Consider the following 13781-nt stretch of genomic DNA (forward strand, 5'->3'; position numbering starts at 1 on the left):
TGATACGAACTAGGCCTAATTATGTTATTAATTTTAATTTAAACAAGTAGAAACGTAAAGGTCTCCCCGGCAAGGCATCCCCTATGTACACCCCGGAATCGTCTACCCCTGAAACGCTGCCCCTAGTAGGACTGGGCTGCTCAGCAGTCTACCTGCTGACGTCCTCCCCAGCCCGTTGTTCTGAGGGTCGGCCGCTAGTTCATTCGCTTGAACAACCGCTTTTCCACAGAAAAAATAGCAGACGTTGTGGTGGAACATCAATCAGTAGATTTAGATGTGTATGAACTTCTAAGACAACTAAATAATACGAGCATAGTTTGACTTTAAAATATGGTTATTTTATACTTAATTCATAAAAAAAAACTACCAACGATAATGGGTAAAGTATACATTTTTCTGTTGCATTAAATAGTAGCTATACTTATCAACATCAGTAAACTTACCTTACACCCTATGGTAATTTTTTAGCAACAAATTTGTTAAAAATAGAATGATTTCTAAATGTATTACAAATAAATAGCATTGCTTTAGGTTTAGCCCCGATTTAATTAATAATTGGAAAATAAGAAACAGATTATTAAATAAGATTTAACAAATTAATCTCTTTTAGGGGATTAATCCCTTAAATTTAACAAAATAATTAATTGTTAATAATTACAAGTATGTAAATGATACTATTATAAAAGTTATGCCAAGAAGTACCTTACTTCAGAAACAGCCTAGGCTTGATTCATATCACTGAAATAGAGTCAAAATACACCGTGTCCTCACAAAAACTGAACAATTTTAAATTGTTATATAATACGTCCAGGCATACCTAGTCTATTTTGAAGGTGATCATATGATAACTGAGCTCATAAAGTTTTGTTAAATATCAATTGTAACCATCAGTTGATTCATTGACTGGGGCGGCGGAAAGGAGACGTGAGGTAGATCTACACCTACCTGATAGATCACCTACCTGATGTGAGGTAGATGGGCGGAAGTCGTGGCGGAAGGATAGTTTGGGCAGCAGAAGACGATGTGAGGCGGCGGAAGTCGACTAGGGGCGGCGGAAAGGAGACGTAAGGTAGGAAGATGGGCGGAAGTCGTGGCGGAAGGATAGTTAGGGTAGCGAAAGGCGTTGTGGGGCGGCGGAAGTTTGACTGGGGCGGCGGAAAGGAGTCGTAAGGTGTAAGGAGGAAGGAAAAAAGTGTCTTGAAAAAAATTGGCTTGTTACACTTACCAGTTTCTTCACGAAAAGAAAAAAAACAGTTTAAAACAACTAAAACGATTTTATTTTTTCTAACAAAAACATATTTTCCTTTTTTAACAAAACTAAAAACTCGTACAAAATTTCTATTCTAAAAGAGAATAACAAACGAAAAATCACAACCTTGTATCACAATGATAAAAAAACCATTCAACTTTAAAGAAAACCTAAATATAAATATCCATACAAATACCTTTTGGTTTTACGAAAACAAGACTTTTGACTTTTCTTAACTTAACAGACATTTTCGTTTGAAACTTAATACTAATTTTTGTTTATCACAATACCTATATCACTTTTGCTTCTTCAGTCTTGCACTGGAAGGGGGTTTTTGAGATAAAAGGCTTCATATGATTCCGATCTTCTTCTTCCTTTGGACTGATACGCTGTTTCAGGCGTCAGTGATTGAGCAGGAGCAGGAGGTGGTCGATAAGTTGCTCTACATCGAAGTACTGCCTCGTATTCCTCAGCTCGAGCAATTAGTTCAGAGACGGTCTTGATGTCATGACGGCGAAAATACAGCTTATATTCAGGTTTTAGGTTCCCATAAATCTTTTCCAATTTGTCTTCCTCAGTATATCCTCCTTGACGACGAATTAGAGTGACGATTGAAACAACGTATTGGCGACAAGTCTCACGTTCTCCTTGAGTCCTATCCTGTATTTCTCGATCTAAATTCTGCTAATAGCCAGGAGGCAGGAACTGCAATTCAAATTCTCGTTGAAACTCAGTGAAATTTCTGCAGAATTCCTTGTTGTTTCGCCACCAGAGGAGGGCATTCCCTTTGAAGATTTCTGGCATCGCTTGTAGAATGCGATTTAAGGGTATATCGTAAGCTTCTACTAGTTCATTTAGTCGTTCCATAAATGAGACGGGGTCCGTGTATCCATCGAAACGAATGTTCCACTTTCTTACTTGATTGCAGAGACTAGCCGTATCCGTGTGAGGTTGCTTATTTGAATTCAATTTCACCGGAAACGGATGATGGTTTATTTTCAACTCTTGCGGTGATCTTTCATCGGCAAATCTTTAAAGTTCGGGAAAGGCGTCGGATGTTGATGCCTTCTGAACAATCCTCTCTTTCTCAGCGAGGTCTGTGAGCCTCATTCGTAAGGTTTTGACATCAGAATTTGGGGGCAAACCAACGATCATCATGAAATTGTTGAGTATGCTGGAGTCCAGATTTGAGTTTGAAGCCCCACCTTCAACCATGTCCACTGGGGGGAAAAGTAACTGATTTGTCTCCGTCGTTGGAGTAACACCACGAGTTCGAATGTGTTCGACGAGGCGACTTCTTAACTCTTGCATTTTCCCGCTTGCGTCTAAATTGCGTGATTCCAGCTCAGCTTGAATTTGATGCTTTGTCAATTGATATACCCAAATTACACGCTGGTCCTGTTGACTAGCCTGACTAAAGGTGGCAGGAATCCCGTGAACAATTGGGGTTTCAACTTGGGTTACTTCATTGTTTTTTCCAGGGGAAAACATTGCCGCTTTGGTGTCGGTCGTGGATTCTTTTGCAGTGAGTGGAGGAAATTCATTGCTGTCTAATTTGTCTTTTGTCATTTCCAACGAGAGTTTCGGATTGTTTTCCAAGGTATTTTCGATATTCTTTTTCTACGAATCGATGACTCACGGAGTCCCTGTTCGGGCGCCAAAATGTGTGACGTACTTTCGGTAAGGAACGTATTTGCAGCTTGCACACTTGTCCTTGATAGCAAAGTCGTAGCTGCGTTTTTGATTCCAGGGGTCGATGTTTAAAAGGGTTTGGAATTGGCTCAGAATATTGGCAATGAATCACAAGATTCCCAAATGGCCCTGACTCATCACAGCCAAAGGATAAGCTTGGAATGCTGGGATTGCTCTAGCACTCGGGACGGATAGCTCGGATTGCTCTAGCAATAGGAACGGATTGCTTGGATTGCTCTAGCAATAAGGACGGATTGCTCGGATTGCTCTAGCAATAGGGACGGATTGCTTGGATTGCTCTAGCAATAGGGACGGATTGCTTGGATTTCTCTAGCAATAGGGATGGATTGCTTGGATTTCTCTAGCAATAGGGACGAATTGCTCTAGAAATAGGAACGGATTGCTTGGATTTCTCTAGCAATAGGGACGGATTGCTTGGATTTCTCTAGCAATAGAAATGGATTGCTCGGATTTCTCTAACAAAAGGACGGATTGCTTGGATTATTCTAGCAATAGGGACGGATTGCTTGGATTTCTCTAGCAATAGGAACGGATTGCTCGGATTTCTCTAGCAAAAGGACGGATTGCTTGGATTTCTCTAGCCATAGGGACGGATTGCTCGGATTGCTCTAGCAATAGGGACGGATTGCTCAAGTTTCTCTAGCAATAGGAACGGATTGCTAGGATTGCTCTAGCAATAGGGACGGAGTGCTCGGATTGCTCTAGCAATAGGACGGATTTTAGGAGAGTGCACCTCCCATGAAGTGTCCTGGGCCACTGCCCGGGAGCGAATGAGACTGGTGTCCCGAGCTGTCGCGGTTTTATGCGAAAATCTGGTCCACTTGGAGGGGGAAAGTCGCGCATGCGCAGGAGTGCGTTTTTGCTCAGTTGCAACCCAGCTGTCATGGAGAGCTGATCGGTTCCTAAGTAAACATAGAAACAAATGGGGATTGAAATTGAGGGATTGAACTCTTTTCTTGCCCCCCTGCTATGTTTTTTCTAATTTATTTTAAACACACTGCATGTATTGTATACACAGTGCACCTGTTTTCAGTCTTTGCTTACCTATGTTTTTTATAAACTTCAGTATTTTATTTTTAAGATGACTGTGATACTTTTTGCATGTACACTGCACTTGTTTATATTTTATTGTTTATATTTATTTAGCCTTATTGCCCGTAAACTTTAGGCTACTATTATGACGTTCATCCATTGCATGTGTTGTACATAGCGTTAACGATGAATAAAAATTCTTGATTCTTGATTGATTCTTGAGGTTATGTTCGGCGGATAGGATCAGGAACTGGCATAATGGTATCGATGGTTTCGGGCGGCGGAAGGTGATTGGGGCCGGCGGAAAGGAGTCGTGAGGTAAGGAGATGGGCGGAGGTCGTGGCAGAAGGATAGTTTGGGCAGTAGAAGACGATGTGAGGCGGCGGAAGTCGACTAGGGGCGGCGGAAAGGAGACGTGAGGTAGGGAGATGGGCGGAGGTCGTGGCGGAAGGATAGGTAGGGCAGCGGAAGATGATGTGAGGCGGCGGAAGACGATGTGAGGCGGCGGAAGTTGACTAGTGACGGCGGAAAGGAGACGTAAGGTAAAGAGATGGGCGGAGGTCATGGCGGAAGGATAGGTAGGGCAGCGGAAGTCGATGTGGGGCGGCGGACGTTGACTGGGGCGGCGGAAAGGAGACGTGAGGTAGAGAGATGGGCGGAAGTCGTGGCGGAAAGATAGGTAGGGCAGCGGAAGACAATGTGAGGCGGCGGAAGTCGACTAGGGGCGGCGGAAAGGAGACGTAAGGTAGGAAGATGGGCGGAAGTCGTGGCGGAAGGATAGTTAGGGTAGCGAAAGGCGTTGTGGGGCGGCAGAAAGGATTCGTAAGGTGTAAGGAGGAAGGAAAAAAGTGTCTTGAAAAAAATTGGCTCGTTACAACATAGTTCATTATTTAAGTTATCGGAAAAAGCATTCTCAGTTAAAAAAACAAAATTTATGATTACCTACTATAATATTTCCTGACACAAGTATGCAATTTTTATATATTACTGATTAAATAATCTGAAAAGTTAAAACAAAGTCTTAAACCTGCAATTTATCAATTACTTTAAAAAAAAGTGGTATGTAGATTCTTAACACTGACGATTTTAATTCTACCAAATTACCAAGTAGCTTAAGGATTACTACACCAACCCCTGTCTTTATGTAGTTTTATATAGTATGTAATTTTGGAGTTATGGGTTGTTTTTCAAGTGGCCTACAAAAATTACTAGGTAATGAAAAAATTACAAAAATTTCTCATAGCCAATTTTATTTGTTAAACTTTAAAATTTAAAAATAAAATTTCTAGAAGTATGCTATTTTGAAATTTTTGGTTAAGCCACAAACTCAAGATTATATCTTGATCATCTACCACTGTTGTAGAGACACTATCATCGTTTTCCGTGATAAATGCAAAATCCTGAATATCTCCCTCAGTCACAGAAACGCCTTCGTCGTCTCCCGCGGTGACGGAAACATCATCGTCGTCTTCCGCGGTCACGGAAACGTCATCGTCTCCCGCGGTCACTGAAACACCATCGTCTTCTCTCGCGGTCACGGAAACACCATCGTCGTCATGCGCAATCGCGAAAAAATCACTAACAGCTGTTTGGACATCATCATCGTCTCCCGCAGTCAAAGAAACGTCATCGTCGTCACCCGCGGTCACGGAAACGTCATCGTATTCTTCCGCGGTCATGGATATGTCATCTTCGTGCGCGATCGCGGCAAATTGAAAATTCCCGGTAAAATACTAAATTTACGCATAATTCCAGATTTTTTCCCAGTTCAAAAAAATCATGTGTAATTCCCAGTTTTCCTGGTCGGTGGAGACCACCCTGATATATGATGGCTTCACTTTGTAAAATTCAAAGTGGTGGTAGCTTTCCATTAGATTTTTACACCTTGTGTTACAATTAAGAACTTCTATTTTTTCATCCTTATAAAAATAGTGAACAGTTTTCAATAAGTACATACCGTACACATTCAAAATTGTTATTTGTTTAAAGCTCTGTTTCACTCATTTCTTATATTTAAAATTTTCACTGATTCTAATAGCCTGTTTTTGTAGTTTTAAAATTTCTATATTCTAGCCACCATAAATGTCTATTCCATAGCCAATATGACATTCTACAAGGAAATGGTAAATAATTTTCAACCCTGGTTTTTCACAAAGATACATCATAGATCTGAAGGACAAGCCATAGAAGACAGCTAATGTGGTTGAACCACAGATTTACTAGCAGGATGTTTATGTTTCTTTTATTAGCCCAGAAGCTTAACAAAAGTAATTTATTATTTTTCATACCTTCCGCTTCCTTTGCCATGCGGACAGACTCAACTGTTTGCTCCTTGACTCCATCGTCTGCTGCCACCACCAATACCACGATGTCTGTGGCCTGAGCACCTCGGGCCCTCATGGCACTGAACGCTGCGTGGCCCGGTGTGTCCAGCATAGTGATCCTCTCCCCAGACTTCAGCACCACTGTAAAAGTAATCTTTTTTCATGTTTTTTTATTGTTTAAGCAACCACCACAATACATCAAAACAGTACAATAAAACCTTTAACCGAAATAAGAACATGATAAGAGTATACAGCACTTTTAACAGACATTGAGGCCTAATAAATATGTCTGGATCAATTATGCAAGTTTAAAAACTACTGCATTTCTGTAGTTTTTTTAGTGTAGCAATCAACGGCGGCCTTAACCACAAATTCTGTGCCACCTCTCTTTTTTCAGTCACTTTCCTTTCTCCTCCTTTATCTAAGATACACTTAGGCGGTTTGAGTTAATTCGACGATTATGGTTATTAGGTTAAAATTGTTTTGGTTGAGAAAGGTTCTACAGTATACACCATCACTAGAGTTAGAAGCAAAGTTAATTATTGATAATTAATCGTGAAAGGGAATATTAGATTAAATTGCAGATTTGATTGAGTTGTTAACAATGACTATAACTTTGTACACTTGTCGCTAGTTTGTTTATTCACCTGAGAAAGCTCCAATGTGTTGTGTGATGCCTCCAAACTCTGATTTGACGATGGAGGATTGTCTCAGGGTATCAAGTAGTGTAGTCTTGCCGTGGTCAACATGTCCCATGATGGTGACCACTGGAGGCCTGGGTCGCAACTGGTCCTCTGGAGCTGGGGGCCTTCACAACACATTCTCAATCTATGTTACTGCACTTATTTTTGGCAGTGTTGCATTGCATCAAAGCCGATTCAGAACAAAAAGAACAGTACCAATATGTGAACAAAAATTTAACAATTCAAAAATTTGAACAATTTAAAATTAACTATGAAATTTTATTAAATAATTCATAGAACTTTTTTAAAAGTAAAATAAAAAAGTTAATAAAAAAACTTGTATCTGTGCATTATAAATCTAACTGTATATTTGAAAGTAGAATGGATTTAGAAGACTCAACAACATTTAAAATGTTTATTCAGATTTTTCTTGGGAGTTCATTAATTACAGCCTTTTTCAGAAGGGGGATCTCAGGATACTTAGGCGATTGTAGAAGCCGTCTGCAATGTTTGGGCAATCTAATATTCATGATGTTGCCGCCATAGCAGGAGATAATCTTTACGTTGTTGTAAATGCAGAGGATGACAACATGTGGCCTTCTTAATCTCATGGGGGTTATCAAGATGTTAAGATGAACGCGGCAGATGGTTAAAACTTTGCCGTGATTGTGGATGATTCTGAAAGTTGTTTAGAATAAAAAGTATTTATTGAGAATAGACGGTTCCTAAATATCACCGTTATAATAAAAATAGAGAACCATAACCAATCTATTCCTTTTTTAAAGTTTAACCACAACATTCACAGCTCAATCTTAGGTGTTTACGGTTAAAAAAAATCATGACTCGTTCTTGATTTTAATATGTACACATGGTTGAGTGGGGACCAAATCAAATCAAATCAAATCAAAATAATCTTTATTCATTTTTATATACAATATGTATACATAAATGGCGTCAATATAAAACTATTACTAAACTTAAAGACTAACATAGTGTTGCTTAGTTTTTGTATGGAATTCATTAAAACTATAAAATGCACCTTCAATTAGAAAAGATTTTAAAACATTTTTAAAATTGCGAGAGGTTATTTTATTTTAAATTGAAATTGGTAGGCAGTTAAAAAATTATAGCTTGGCTTCTTTTTAAAAAACTCTTTGTTATGTTTTGTAATTTGAAAATAATTTCTTTGTCTAGTATTATATTCATGTTTGTCGAGATTTTTTGATAATGTGCCAATTATGTTCTTTATATAGAGAATAGTGTTAAAAATATAAAGGCTGTAAACTGTCATTATCCCTAATTCTAAAAAATAAGTTTTACAAGGAGTGTCATATTTTAGTTTTAACATAGTTCTTAAGGCTTTTTCTTGCCAACATAAAACTCTATTCATGTTAAAATTTTAAGTAGCTCCATAGACTTCAATGCCATACGTTATGTGTGAATGAATTACTGAATAATAAACCGATTTAATTGTTTTCAAATCACAGAAATTTGACAGTCTATAGCAAAGATCCCAGAACTTATTTTAGAGCAGACTTTATTAACGTGACCTGTCCAATTAAGAGTACAGTCCAACGCTAAGCCTAAAAAATTAGTATTTTCATAAAGGTTGAAAGGTGGCGCTGTTGAAGTAATAGAATTTGACTTCCTGCAAGAAAATTTAATAATTTTTGTTTTGTTTTGATTGATTAATAAATTTAAGCTATTTAGTTGGTCATTAATTATATTGATTGCAGTGCCAATTTCAGAAAAAACTTTATTAATATTTCGGTCAGAGATTGTTAAATTAATATCATCGGCAAAAATACTGAAATTGTTATTAGCTGTAAGTGTATGTAGACAGTTTGGCAACTTTCCCAAATAGCAAAGAAACAAAAATGGTCCAAGGACAGAACCTTGTGGTACAGAATAATTAATAGATCTGGTTTTTGAATTGATTTTAAAAGCTTTATTATCCTCAATGTGTGATATTTCTACATATTGTTGGCGATCCGTTAAGTAAGATTCCAACAAAGCTAATTCTTTGCCAGATATACCAAAGAAAGTTATTTTTTTAAATAAAAGTGAATGGGAAACACTATAAAAAGCCTTTGTTAAACCCAAAAAAGCAGCTACTGATTGGTTACCTTCATCCAGTTCGTTAATCAAATTTTCAACAAAGGCTATTACAGCTGTTACAGTGGATTTTTTTTGCCTAAAACCATGCTGTTCAGTGTCTAACAAATTATTATTTTCAAAATATTCTGTCAATTGTAATAACATGCATTTTTCAAGGAATTTTGACAAAGAGGGTAGAATTGAAAGAGGCCTATAATTAGATGGTTCATTTTTGTTTCCTTTTTTATATAATGGAATTATTTTGGATATTTTTAACTGAGAAGGAAAAACACCTGAAATGAGGCATGCATTTATAACATGAAGAAGTGGTTTGAGAATCGCCCACTTAGCATCTTTAATTATTTTTGTTGGGATATCATCACACCCAGAGGACCATTTGCTTTTGATTGAATTTGTTATTTGAATCAACTCCTCTTCTGAAATGGTTTTGAACCTAAAAGTATGATTAGTTAATACTGCATCTGTTATTGGTCTATTTATTATTCTCTTATTCATTTTAATTTCAGGAATAATTATATTCTCTACAAGGTCAGCATAAAAATTATTCAATATGTTGACTACTTTATAAGGATCAGTGACACATTTACCTTGGTGGTTTAAAAATAGCTCTGTTTTTGATTGATCATTGCTCCTGTACAGTTCCTTTTTAATCAATTGCCAAATAGCTTTTGTAGGGTTATCTGATTTATTTATTATGTTTTCAAAATATTGCTTTTTCTTTTGTATCACAAGATTTCTGTATTTCCTTTTTTGCATTTTTAAGTTCTTTTTTACACAAACATTTTTATTTCTTCTTTTTTGTCTATAGTTATCTATGAGCTTAGTCCGTTCATGTTTTATTTCCCAATCAATCCAATTTTTACTTTGGGGGTTACTTCTAACATTTATTTTTGGAAAGTTTTTATCAAAATGATAGTTCAATACATTATAAAAATATGAAAATTTGTTATCAATTGGTGTTTGATATAGTTTATTAGCCTAATTTTCATTTGTCAAATCATTCACAAAGTTTTCAATATTTGGTTTTTTAAAACAACGTTTCATTTCCCACAGCCTTATATTTTTATTTTTATTTTTGACATTATCCAATTAAAAAATTTGCCCATCGTGGTCAGAGAGTGCAGTTACAATACAAATTGCCCTTACCTTAAAATATTATGTGATCTATTTGCTACCATGGATTCAAATTCTAATTTGGCAATTTTATATTTATCCGGAGCTAACCTTCTTGGTCTTGATTAGACTGGTGGGCCAGAAGTCGTATTTATGTAATGTACTGTGTTATGAGGAATAAATCTTGGTACTCCAAAAAGTTTTGTGATTTCTGGAAATTCCAAATACAGTGGAAAGTTTGATGGGTCGGAAGTAATTAATTTAATACTAAATTGCTGAGTATTCATGAACTGACCATTCATTGAGTATTCAATAAAGAAACCATTACTACAATCAGGTAATAAAGAATAATGAGCTAGGAAGTCAGAGCCAATGATTGGAGTGCTTCCTTTTAGCTATTATGAAATTCCAGACTAGAGTTCTTCGTAGACCAATATTTAAGTAAAGACATAAACTACCATAAGTGGGTATTTCAGAGTTATTTGCAGCTCTGAGTTCTATCCCGGATGGTTTTAAGGGTTTTTTGACTAAATTTAGTGGTGAAATTAAATGAAATAATATTTACTAGGTGAAACCCGTCGAAATCGACGGTTACTTTCAAAGCTTACGCTAATTCATCTAACTGCGATAAATTGAGTGAAATTATACATATTTTGAGCATTTAGCATTGTTTAAAGATTAATAAGTGTAAAAACAATAATGATATTAATTGTGTTAGTTCCCAAACATCGTTGATCATTCAATGAATAAAATATTTCCCATACTGTACGTCATCGGAGTTGTTAGTATGCTATCTCTGGTATCTCTTCCTCTGGAAGAACCTTCAAATAGTATTAAAATCGTATTGGTGGATCTTTTGTAGTTAAACACTTCAGTGATTTCATCAGTGTAATGCAGATTAATCTATGATTTTATTTGAAAAAATCTGTTTGTTGGCAAGACACGTTCTAACCTCAAAGGGAGGTATATCCGTTACAGTGTAAGTTTGATTTTTCCTTCGTCACGTCGCGTCAGTTCATATCGTATTTCTGTGCCAATGAATAACCCTCTAGCACAGTTTTGAGAAATTAGTTGTGGGGTTACTGTTAAAGCTGGAATTCCTTGAAATGGGGGATGTTAGTCGGGACCACGTAAGTTTGCAGTTGGTGGCAGCCAATCACAAGACAAGGCTAGTGCAACGTTGCCACATCGCACTTATAAAATATACTGAGCAATATTTTCAAATCAGCTGGTATTATTAGATTTGGCAACACCACACGGTTCTCATTGGTTCATTCAAACCCATATGGTAAATAGGCTCCTCCCTCAACTGCAAACTTATGTGGTCCCTACTCTAGTTGTTTCAGCCTTATCAGTTACATAAAGTTGTCAATATAATCTCTCTACGGAATGTAAGGTGTAGTGGATATACCTCCTCATTTATATGGTCGTGCAGCTTCATTGGCAACAAATAATGCGAATGACATAGTAATGTGGCATTTCCAAAAAGAAAAAACTAGGGAGCGTTTCATAAACTCCAAATTTCACAAACTCCAACGCTTAAAATATTAAATGAACAGAGCGGTTCATAACCTCCAAATTTCATAAGCTCCAAATCTGTAACATTAAAATAATCACTATTTCACAATGTCCAAGTTTCACAAACTCCAACGTTTAAATATTAAATAAACAGAGCGGTTCATAACCTCCAAATTTCATAAGCTCCAAATCTATAACATTCAAATAATCACTGTTTCACAATGTCCAAATTTCACAAACTCCAACGTTAAGATACCAAATAAACAGTGTGGTTCATAATGTCCAAATTTCATAACCTCCAACGGTACAGTCTGGGCCAGAAGTCTCTACAGTGGTTGCCACAGTCAGATAGCAGGCAGAACCACGGCAACCTCTGCAGCGACTTCTGGCAGAGACTGTACCGTTGGAGCTTATGAAACTTGGAGGTTATGAACCGCTCTGTTTATTTGATATTTAAACGTTGGAGTTTGTGAAATTTGGACATTGTGAATCGGTGATTATTTGAAAGTTGGAGTTTATGAAATTTGGAGGTTATGAAACGCACTGTTTATTTAATATATTAACGTTGGAGTTTGTGAAATTTGGACATTGTGAAACTGTGCTTATTTGTAAGTTATAGTTTTCGAGTCTATGAAGTTTGGAGGTTATGAAACGCACTGTTTATTTAATATTTTAGACGTTGGAGTTTGTGAAATTTGGACATTATGAACCTCACCCAAAAACTAATGTAAATTGGCTGTTACGTAAATATTGACGTGTACATGCATTAATCAACGTTTCTTATAAAGGATGATGTGATCTAGTTTAAAAGGAATATGACCTTTCTGGCATGACAGTAGCTGCTTAAATAGTATTTACTCATTGGGCAATTTTTACAGCCAAAATGTGGTGTTATTTTCAATAATGTTACCAACCCAGTGAGCCACGGTCAGTAATATAGGCCACTGCAAATAATTTGTCAAGATAGGCACTATTTTAGGCAAGGTTTCTTGAGTTTGGGTGTTAATAGAAACGGTAAGAGCACAATAAAATTCTTCTGCAGATGAATTTTCTGTGGGAAAAATAAAAGCCGAATTATAAATGTCACAATGCGAGTTTTTGAGCATTTTGTAACTATATTATATGGGTAAGTTACTTAGATTTTTTAGGCTGCTGCTCAGTGCACTTTAAGAATATATATTTTAAAGATAAATGCACTTGTAATATTTTTTATTGTATCACACAATCGAAGATTTTTCCAATAATTGAAAGCATGTATGACAATAATCTCATGAACCTATGATGATCTGTCTAGAATAATATGATATAGGCAAAAGTGGTGAAAAAGGCAGACACCAACCCGTAAAATAGATATAAGATAGTTCAATAAGAAATAATTGTAAGAGTTACTGTGATGGACGCGTTGCAGAAAGTCAACAGTCCCGGAAGGTCAAATAATTTATACCTGTGCCGCTAGGTCAAAAACTACAATGTTTGCAGTGTCTGTAGATCAAAAATCCCAGTAAGTCAAATAGTACAGTCCGAGCTAAAAACGTGGTCTATGTTAAAGCAATTGACTTATTGGGAATTTGACCTAATGCAACAGCAGTTTTAATATAACGAAATAAGATAAAATATAAGTTCAGTTTCGCTGAGTCAACAGTGCCGGAAGGTCAAAAGTATAATCTGTTAAAACAACGATAGTCCTCTCGACGCATGACTTCAATAATTTCGCGTTTTGGTGTACTTAAAGTTGTGCTAAAATTTGGAAAATTGGCACAGAGCTTCTTGGTTAGTCCTACTCGATGACTATTTTGTTGGAACTTTAAACTATTTACCGATCTAATTAATCAAAATTGATATGTATGGTGAAATAGCTTTAAATCGTGATTTCTAACATGAAAAAGTTAGCATGCGAGATTTTTTTTGTTTTTGGGTTAGAGAGGTTTTGTCTGTGGCAAAGTTGTAGCCAAAAGTGTGATGTGTAAAATATATTTTTTTAAATTTTTTACAATCAGTGGTTCAATAGATAACTTGGGTTGAAGAGGACGG

General features: G+C 36.6%; 1 protein-coding gene across 2 annotated transcripts in view; it reads right to left on the bottom strand.

Annotated features, from left to right (window-relative positions):
* Positions 1-13781, bottom strand: part of LOC128982709 (translation initiation factor IF-2, mitochondrial) — a 264910-nt gene that overhangs the window by 170133 nt on the left and 80996 nt on the right. For both annotated transcript variants that reach the window (XM_054401656.1, XM_054401650.1), the window contains 2 exons: positions 6966-7126; positions 6283-6459 (listed from right to left, as the gene is read on the bottom strand). In XM_054401656.1, the coding sequence (XP_054257631.1) occupies positions 6283-6459; positions 6966-7126 (338 nt within the window). The remainder of the gene's footprint in view (positions 1-6282; positions 6460-6965; positions 7127-13781) is intronic.

The sequence above is a fragment of the Macrosteles quadrilineatus genome, unplaced genomic scaffold (genome assembly GCF_028750875.1).
Source record: "Macrosteles quadrilineatus isolate MER2022 unplaced genomic scaffold, UCM_ALF_1.0 Scaffold_1__1_contigs__length_201487025, whole genome shotgun sequence".
Lineage (NCBI taxonomy): Eukaryota > Metazoa > Arthropoda > Insecta > Hemiptera > Cicadellidae > Macrosteles > Macrosteles quadrilineatus.